General features: G+C 38.0%; 1 protein-coding gene across 1 annotated transcript; it reads right to left on the minus strand.

Annotated features, from left to right (window-relative positions):
- Positions 1 to 554: 554 nt before the first annotated feature.
- On the minus strand, positions 555 to 9939 carry LOC147759981 (uncharacterized). The gene is made up of 9 exons (XM_086995637.1): positions 9377 to 9939; positions 8806 to 8919; positions 8166 to 8578; positions 7478 to 7745; positions 6762 to 6994; positions 4754 to 5204; positions 3516 to 4045; positions 3021 to 3288; positions 555 to 2762 (listed from the first exon to the last, which is right to left on the minus strand). The coding sequence occupies exons 1-9, from the start codon at positions 9549 to 9551 to the stop codon at positions 2557 to 2559; spliced, it is 2658 nt and encodes an 885-aa protein (XP_086851763.1). The 5' UTR covers positions 9552 to 9939; the 3' UTR covers positions 555 to 2556.
- Positions 9940 to 10364: the final 425 nt, after the last annotated feature.

Genomic DNA, 10364 nt, shown 5'->3' on the forward strand with positions numbered 1-10364 from the left:
CCATTCACACACTGCAAACGAAGTTCTTACAAATGTTGATTAAAAAAAATCATTTGAAGTGTTAATTTCCTGACCAATCTAGTACTACAACAAAAAAAGTGGTAAAAGACCATATATGTACTTTTGAGCTATTTCTTTTTTCTCTGTGAATTTGGTGACATTTGATGGCGTCTTTTCAATTTTATGACATTTCTTTACATCTGAAGAAGTCACAGTGAAACAGTGGATTTGAGGGGGTACCTCTTATAAAGTTTACTAAATTGGTATAAAATGTGTATATTTTCACCACTATTTTGTATCTTTTTAACTATTAATCATGTTAGACACGGTATCTGTAATAAAAGGCACTATTTTTAACAATTTACAGCTGTGAGGTGATCATTTGTAAATAAAAGTACATGGGAATGGGGGTGGGACAACCCTGTTGACCAATGTTGTAGATCTCTGTGCTGGCGGCCGTTTTTTTATTTTCCCCAAAAAATACCTGTTCCACTTCTTGGATTTTTCTAGATTTTTAATATGATCACATGGACCACTCAAAGACTCGGAAAAAAAAAAAAAAAAAAAAACATACTAAAATTTTTTTGCTATTAGTCCCGGGTTAAACCATTTTTTCTTAGACTACCCCGCCGCCCCTTCCCTCCCAAACACACGATAACGTAATTAAACTTAATTAAATGCCCAGTACTTTACCCCCCTGCTATCTGTGTTTTTTGTTGAAAAAATATATACCAAGTCCTACCTTTGTGAACTCAGTGACGATAAACTCTTGTTCAATTGCATGGCGTCTCCACTGGATGGGTGAACGTCTTGATAAAGAACAAAGTTATGAGAAAAGCCGTTCCGGACATTGCTAGAAAACACCCCAGGAGAATATACACTATGTACTGTTCAGGTTGTCGGATGTAGGTCCCGGATGTATCCTCCCACGGACAGAAAGCTGGTCCACATAGCTGGCTTAAATTCAGTGGGTTTGGAAGCCCTGTTCCGTTGAAATAGTTCTCTACGGGTTTGCTTAGAATCAGCGATGAAACGAGGTTGCTCCAAACGGAGTCAAACGCAAACATGGCAAAGAATACTCCGTTACACATGCCCATGACTGTGTTTTGCGATTTTTTAGTGATTTCTGAATACTGTAGGGCGAACGTGGTCACGAAAACACTACTGGTGATCATTGTCTGCGCATGCACTGAAATCAAGGTTTCAAGCTCTTATAAATTCCATTCCATTTCTAAAAAATGAATAATTAAAAAAGTAAATAAATAAAACACAGTTTTTGCTATCAGTTAGTAAATACCTTCGTTTACATTTTAAACCTGTCTTCATAATTAAAATTCAAGCGGGGCATTTCAAGGAAAATTATTTTTTGGATATGTATGTTTATGACTTAACGAGCACGGAATGAGTTGAACTCTGGACAAGGAATGCTGTAAATACTCACATATGCCTACACAAAATGCAACTGGAATGATAATATAAGCTTTCACATAAAAGTGTACAACTATGAAGACCAACTGGCCAATCCAACCGAGTAAGATTGATCCTTTGGCACCCAATAACCGTCCAATGACAGGGGCTGTCACAAAAGAAAACACGGCGCCTCCGTAATTCCCCATCAAGGCATAATGTCCGATCTCAAGATTCAGAATCCTTTCTAAATTCAACAAAGCTGTGAAGGGAGAAAACCCAAGCATGTATGTTATAGATAAGAATAACAGCTGAACCACCGGGGTTCGACTGGGCTGCCTGGCGCCCGATTGGGAGCCCAGCAACAAGGGCTGTGCCTCTAACTTTGCTTGCGGTACTGGCTTCAGAGCACTTTATGAAAAATCGACAAGGAATTGACAAAGAAATGCCAGAGAAACCATCCGACAATAATGCCTTCGTAGTGTGGCTCTCTCCAGATGATGCATCTGTTGATTCTTCTTCTTTTGCCGTTACTTCGCAAGACAGAATTGCCTCTACGGCGAGAGCAATTTTGAAAGGTACAGTGGTAGGCCTTCGTAGATATTAGATGAAATGTCTTACATTGAGAGGGTCAACCACTAGTTGTGTAATCTGCAATGTAAAGAAGGTTAGCATTGTTAACCGTACACACAGATGGCAATATACCGTTGATCCAATAGCAAGTTGGCCAGATAAGATTTCAATGGTAAACAAGCCTATAGTTGCCTATATGGTATTCTAGGATATTTTTGCAGTGTACGCTTGGCGCTTGAACTTGATGGCATTTTGTTTGAAATAATAGTAAATATTGAATGTAGTATATACGAACATTATGAATAATAATATATCAAAACGAAGCGTGCATCTACGTCAAAAAGAGAAGTATCGATGATTTTATTGATTTAAAAACTGATTTAATCAATTTAAGTGGACTTTCCTTTGATAATATTAGGTGTTAAAATGTTACGTAACACACCCTTAAATTTTTCTGCCTGATACGCTGACATTTATTTCCTAAGAAATGGGTTTAATGAGCAAATATTGTCAAATGCCTTAACGTGTCTCTATCCCAATCGCTAAAATTGCTAAAAAATAAGGAAACAATATATTCTAAGTCCTTTTTACTTTTGGAATTAAAATAAAAGTCATAAATGAACACAAAGACAGTCCAACAGAACCAAATACAAGGTATATTTTAGCGTCCAAACAGAGGCTGTTAGAAAGGGCGTAAATCACAGTCGATGAAACGTAGTTGCTGGTTCTTGCTGTGGCAAATGCTGGCCATTTTTCGTCTGGAAACGTGTGCCCTATGAAAGCTGAAAAAATTAAATTTAAATAACCACAAACGTTGGAATAAATTTGGACATCATACATGTAATTATGCAATTAACCAAATAAAAAGGGATAAGAAGAGTAAAGTAGGCGTGAAAGGACTGTTACAAGTACGCCGAAAACTGTTATTTTAATTAAGTTAATTACTTTTCACTATGTGGAATGACATAGAAAAGGATCACCAATTGAAAAATCTTGCATTTAACATTTTTACCATGCCTACCATTAAGACAGATACATACCCATCGTTTGGGTCAGCCACACGGCGTCCGCTACACCCCAGGCCGCAGGGACAAAGAAGTGATACTCAATAATAATATCCGCTGGATCAAGTGCCAACATACTGGCCAGGCATGCGCAGTTGATGCAAGTGGCAAACACGTACATGGCTGGCCAACCGGTGAACTTGATGAGGCGACCAATCACAGCGTTTCCTATGCTTCTTCCGGCCGAGTAGCATATCATGGACCACCCGTTGTAATTGACACCTATTACACAGCTCACAAATGCCTGAAAATATTGGAGGACATTACTATATATTAATTGGTAAGAGCTGCCAATTTATCATGAGTTGACGGACCTTTTTACTAAGATGTACACTGCATGAATTTTGTCACAGAACCAAAGCGTTAAATCGTTGCACTCAATAAAATTTCATACACTACTCTTCTTTATTTAGCCTACATTAAACCGCCTTTAAATGTTGAAATCTAAGACTTTCAAATCCTGAGTGGCACCTTGGTAAACTCGGTGGCAATAAACTCTTGCTCCACACCAACCGTAACCAACAAAGGCACTAGCAATACAAGCTTCCTCTTCCACAGTAGATTCAGAACACTGTTGCAAAAATCTTTGGCGCCATGAAGCGCGTCTCCGGACGTGGGGTGAATATTCTTAAGCAACAAAAGGGTGACACAGAAGGCTATGCTGATGAGTCCGATGTACGACCCCAGTAGGATATACACAATATATTGTTCAGGTTCTCTAATGTGTGTACCAGTGACGTCCTCCCAAGGACAAAAAGATGGCCCACACAACTCGCTCAAGTTCCCAAACTCCGATGACTCCGTTCTATTATCCATTTCCTCGGTTGTGAGGACCAGAGATGAAATGAGATTAGCCCATATAAAGTTGGTTGTGAATATCGTTGAAAACAGCCCGTTGAAGAACCCCATTACGTGGTGAAGCGGTTCCTTTGTGATTTTGGCGTAGTCAACTGCCAGTGCCGTGATGTAAACGTTACTGGTTATCATACCATTGGCAAAAACTGAAAATAGTCCAACCAATAAACTTAGAATTTGTTTCAAAATATACATATTTAATATGCATAAATTTACGGTAAATATGGCACAATATGATATATGCCGTCACAATAAAGAAAAATAAACCAATGCCAACTCATAATCATTAAAAGACAAGAAAATGATAAACAACAATATAGCCAAAAATATAAAGATAAATTGACCTACTATCTGCACAATTGTTCCGTACAGTGTCAGTTATCATTTTCAGTTTATTTATTTATGTATCTATACAAATTTGGCTACAATTTTGAACGAAGATTTTTAACAATACCCACTATTTAAGATACAAATTAGTCTTTGAACCATCCCGTACGTGTCAAATGTACAGGTCCACAGTCGAAATCTTATAAGACACCGACGGGTCTTAATACAACCGGAAGGTTCAAAATAACAACTCGCAAATAACAGATGATCTTGTTTTTCAGATAAAATATATTGATTTATTTCAGTTCTGGGAAAATCAATAAAATAATTTTCGTCTAAATAATATCGATTTCCTATTTCTTTTGATCAAACAGGTGCACTGCAAATGTTGCCATTCAGAGAACACGAGTAGATTTATCTTTAAATAAATTCCACTTTCAAACTATCATTTTGCTCTGGAGTTCTTATGTGAGTCCTCCTTATCATACTATCATACTAGTCCAAGCCACAGAAACAGTTATACTTACATATACCGCATAGAAACGCCACGGGTAACAATATGTAAGGCTGAACGTAGAAATGGGCCGCAATGAATACTATCTGGCTCATTGATCCCAGCATCACTGATCTTTTGGCCCCGGCATAACGTGAAATAATTGGAGATGTCACTAAAGACAACATGCAGCCACTGAAATTACACATTAAACCGTATAGACCGATCTCCGGATTCAAGATCCCTTCTAAGTTAAGTATTGAGGCCATTGGAGCGTTCGAGAGCATGAAAACCACGGCGAGTATTATCAACTGAGAGACGGGTCCCCATTTTGAGGACTTCTTCTCGTTAGAAGCGAGTAGCAGTGACTTTTCGGAGTTTTCAGTCGAGGCTAGAGCATTTCCGAGCTTCCCCATAGTCCTATAGTCACAAACCAAGGGTTGATTTAAATGGAAGCGTATTAGGTTGAACAGTGTTGTATGGAGCTACCTTCCCAAGCTATAGCCGTCCCTGTTAATGTTGTTGCATATATAACTGATAATAAAAGACGCTGTCTCTATCTTCAACAAAGACTCATGTGCCCTACATGCCCGAAATAAATATATCTGCATTGCGTAAACCGCTGTGGCGCATTGGATGTTTAAGTAATCTGTTAACAACATGAGAAGATCCATTTAGACATGGCCTTGAGTATAAGGACCATTCCGAGGCCCCTTCGTACTAACTGTGGATCGATCTATCTCCAAGGAGATGCTCGCTAAACTGCAATCAAATTCATTGGGGAAAATGTCTGTCATGCCTATTTAAGCTGCTAGGGGTAATTAATTATCGTTTAAAGCCTCAATAGGCTTGCCAGACATCTAAGCCACTTAAGCTGACATCAATTTAGCGAGAAATCCCTTGTAGATGGATCGATCCTGCTTGACCGATCTAGGTAAGAGAACTCAGTCATAGACGTTGAAAGAGCATGACCCATATGGTGGGAACTTTCCCCTCCGACTTAACTTTGGATCTAAGAGCAGCAGTGTTTAAAGACCCAATGAAGCAAACCAAAAAGGATAATAATAATAATAATGATCTCCAAATTTCTGCGATTCTTTCTCTATTAGCTATGCATATCTGTTTATAAAATGACACTCTATAAAACTAAATTTAGATGTCTATGTTTACCGTCTCAAATGACATCCATCAGAAAAAAACTTTGCGGGAGTCCCTCAAAATAAGAAAATAAGGAATAAAAACGGTTTATGGATTGTGATTTTTTAAAATGTGTTTAGATATGGCTCATCTTGCAGGTAAATGTTGAAATCTTAAGAACAATATGTCCACTGTGTATAGTTCCAGTGTTAATCATGTGCCTTATAGAGGTAGTGTATGTCGGTGCTGTGGAACATCACGTGGCGATAACGCCTCCTTGTTTTGTCTGATCTGAATGTGTGAACCGTGCAAGGTCTCCGTGAACTTTAGGGTCACCAGTTGAAGACACAGTCAGTCGACATCACGCCATATTACATCTGATGTCGCTGATAAGTTTTGGTGTTGACTAAATGAGATCAGTTAATCATTAACGGTTCATTTAACCTGCTTACTGCCAATACGTTTTAAGGGATACATTGAGCGCTTCACAGTCCATTTATGCGTGATAGAATATTTTCTTGTGCAGTACATTAATAAATAGAATAACATGTTGTTTTTTTATATATATCTTTATTGCATCCCTTTTTCTGAATTGTTTCTGTTCTGTTGAAGAGAATGCCGAAGTCTACACGTCAGCATGGGAGAGTTTAATATACCACTATTTCCTCTGTCCTAGAGTAGATTCTATAATAATAATTTATCTGTCCAGCGATATGCAATTCAGCACTTACTTGTAGTTCAAATTTACATCACGGATAGTAGGGATGATAAACACTAAATATGTTCAATTGTATTTAAAAGCTTCCGATATACCTTTTTATCTTATTTATCTATTCATTTATTTATTTGCTTATGTCACGTTGTTTTTTGGGTCTTTACTTTTTATTACAAAAAAATATGACTCATTTTTCAGAGTACTCTGTGTGAATCTTCACTGATTTCTCATGCCGATGTAGGAGGTCAAATGTCATGAATGTAGTCAGTGACAGTCCTAAGAAACCGAAGGTGATGTAAATCTTGGTATCCATGCACATCAAGTGGGAGAGTGCGTACAGCACGCCGTACGTACCGTATAGGCCTATGCGTACTGTCACAAAGGCGGGCCATTTCTCATCAGGAAACATATGACCTATGTAAGCTGCAAGAAAAAATACATCGGAGTACAAATATGTGAAAAGACGTTATACAAATGTCACTAAATTATTTATATTTAGTTTTATTTGTGTACAATTTGCAGATTAAATAATTCATTTAAAAAGTCTGGCTTAATTTAAACTTGTTGTATGTCATCTCTAGAAGTTCTGGGGGTTTCACAAAAGTTGAACGACGGTTTTAGAAGTGATTGCACTGCTGTTTACAGGGTTTCATATAAAGTTCTAAATTCCCTTTTTAATTTTTTCTTGCAAATTTACCTGAACCGCGGGATACTACTGTGGTTGTTTAGAGATTGGTTATTACTCTCAAATGTGTTCAAGGATGTCAGCTAAATTTATTGTAGGTCCGCAAGCAAAGTCGCCTCAAGTAATGGGCTATCCTGTTTAGCTGTCTCCGGTATTAGCTTAATCTTAAAAATCTGGCATTCTGTGAAACTAGTCCTTTAAAAGAAAGCGTGTTTACGAACCTGCCGATTGCGTCATCCAGACAGCATCAGCCAATCCCCAGGCTCCTGGCAACAAGAAATGATACCCGTCCCACATGACATCCGGGTCAAAGGTCACCATACTTATCAGACATGCGCTGTTGGTGCATACAGCGAAGACGTACATGAATGGCCACCCCGTGTACTTGACCAATCGGCCTATCACTAGGTTACCTAGACACTGGCCTAACGAGAAGCATATGATACTCCATCCATTGAAGTTAATTCCAAGTTCACAGCTGACGAAAGCCTGTAAAATGAAATTGAATTTCAGAGAGCAATTAATAAAAAAGACAAATAATAAGCATTAAAAAGGGAATTTAATAAAGCAGTAAATTGGAAAAAATGTTTCTAGGGAAATGTACACAATGTTAACGTAGGTTCAATTCGCATAAGAGGTTTAGTTTTATACAACAACAAAGTACAAAATGTGAAATTAAACAATTTGACACTGTTTACATTGTATCACTGCTTTTTAATTTTTCAAAATTGGCATTTTATATTGAAAAAAGGTGAGGTGTTAAAAATAAATGTGCATAGTCAACGGTTACACCTGAAAGGAAAAAGGGACATTTCAAAAAGAAATAAAAGAAAAATAAAAATAAATAAAATAAATAAACAGTCAAGGGCTCCTCAGAAGTGCGGGGGTTTCTAGCGCAAGCAAAAATACCTTTGTATATTCAGTCAGTAAAAGCTCCTGTTCAACTGCTATCATACCAAACACCGGAAGTAGCAATAGCATTTTCCGGTTCCATAGCAAACGGAGAATGGCGTTGCAGAAGTCTTTGGATCCGTGAGCTGAATCTTTCGATGTTGTTTTGATATTTTGCACAAATATGAGGGTTATACCGAACGCCAAAGTAACGAGACCAAGGAAGCAGCCTAGTAGGATATATACTATGTATTGTTCTGGTTTTGTGATGTGGGTACCAGAGGTGTCCTCCCAGGGGCAGAAAGACGCTCCGCACAACTCGCTCAGGTTACCGTAGGCTTTCGTTCCGTTCCCGTTCGACTCCGGAGTGCTTAAAACGAGCGAGGAGATCAGGTTGCCCCAGATAGAGTTGGTGACGAAGATGGAAAAACCTTTGGGAATACAAAATAAAGTAAACATTAACTTTATAGTAATGCATTTCAGCCGAAAGAGTCTAATGTTAGGCTTGGGAGTGAAATAAGTATGGATAACGAGATAAAATGTCCCAAGAAGCATAATCTAGAAATATTATCGCGATAAACATGTCCAGTGTAAGTATTAAAATAAAAACTGATGTTAATGTTTTCATTTTTATTCCAATGCCAATTTCCAGTATTACCTAACCCGTTGAACATGCCCATAACCGACTCCGGGGCCTGCCCAGTGACGTCAGCATATTGGTATGCCAATGTTGTGACGTAGACACCGTGAGTGATGAACGTCTGTGCGTGGACTGGAATGAATGACAATTATTTTAAAGGTTTTTTTTCGATGAAAAGAGAACAATCACAAATCCTGAAACTTGATGTGCATCCACAACCAGTTGATTCGTGGACTTACAGATCGGCCATATTTGGTCCGAGGATCTGTGAGTCTGCGAATTAACTTTAGTTGTGAAGTGACCTTACTGCAGCAATGGATATATCACTCAAAAGGTCTTGAACAAATTTTTAGAAAATTAAATTGTTATTAAACTTAAGCAACCAGTCCAATCCAAAATCAATTAAACTAAATCCCAAACAAAGAATATCTTACCATGTTAATTCACCTATTCATTTGCCTAAAAATATTGATATTAAAACTTTTACATTTAATTACTACACTGTGATCTTAAGTTGAAAGTATTTGTTTTCATGACCAGTGGATAGACTTTTTGTAAATATGGACTTATTTACCAGCTGTACACTTACGTATTCCCACAATAAATGATATTGGTATTAAAACATACGGAATCACATAGAAGTGTGCAGCGATGAATAATCCCTGGCCAAAGAATCCTAAAAGCAGCGACCCTTTAGCACCAACCAGACGCGTTAAAATCGGCGACGTCAAGGAGGAGAGAACCGCCCCGCCAAAATTACCCATCAGCGCAAACAAACCGATTTCTGGGTTAAGTATGGCTTCCAGATTCAGCAATTAAGAGAGCGGGGAGAACCCAAGCATCATGGCGACAGCAATAATGACGTTTTGGGAGAGAGGAAACCATTTCGTGTGCTTCTCTTTGGGTTGGTCTTGAGACAACAAAAGTTTCCTTTCAGAGGCGTCGTAAGGGAGATGTCCGTTTTCACTTTTCATCGCAGATCAACTGCCAAAGCTCGTCGTTAAATACTTTTCACAGACAAATAACTTGGACAAAGAAGATGAAGATCTTCGATCAAAAATGGTTTTCCGTGTGAAGTCCCAAGCTCATTCTTTTACAATAGATGAGTGTTGCTGCTAAATCGCCTGTTGTTTTGCCTCCAGATACCCAAGTCTAGATATAAACTGTTCTTTGCCTATGTAAACAGTTTAATCGCAGGAGATACCGTAACACAAAGGTACATGCATACTAACTTAACTAATTCAGCATTGCTGTACCTTTAACTATCGCACCTTCTTTATGTCCATATTTACGAGCATTGCTGTAGTTAAATATTACCTATTGCACTAAGTATATAGTATATAACGTACACTTTTTGATAAGAATGAAGGGTGATTTGACCGAATGTGAGTATATGAACACGCCCACTTCTCTCTCGAAGTCTTTCTCTGTTCATTGCGGAGTGATTGCTTTGCATGTGAATTGCACTTCAGTATTGAAAAGACTATTTTCTCAAAACAGTGTCACATTTGGGACTTTCCTGTATGCGTATAATATTTTTTATCACTTAAATAAAGTTAAAACTGAAATCATAACCT

The sequence above is a fragment of the Lingula anatina genome, chromosome 9, assembly GCF_051362555.1.
Source record: "Lingula anatina isolate TDL-2025a chromosome 9, LinAna3.0, whole genome shotgun sequence".
NCBI lineage: Eukaryota > Metazoa > Brachiopoda > Lingulata > Lingulida > Lingulidae > Lingula > Lingula anatina.

What these genes read in the sequence shown, in the direction of transcription:
- LOC147759981 (XM_086995637.1), bottom strand. Translation starts at nt 9,551, where the DNA reads ATGGGTAATTTTGGCGGGGCGGTTCTCTCCTCCTTGACGTCGCCGATT. An exon ending in CTGGATGACGCAATCGGCAG is followed by an intron (nt 6,995 to 7,477) that starts GTTCGTAAACAC and finishes TTTTTCTTGCAG; the next exon opens with CTTACATAGGTCATATGTTT. An exon ending in GTGGCTGACCCAAACGATGG is followed by an intron (nt 2,763 to 3,020) that starts GTATGTATCTGT and finishes TAATTTTTTCAG; the next exon opens with CTTTCATAGGGCACACGTTT.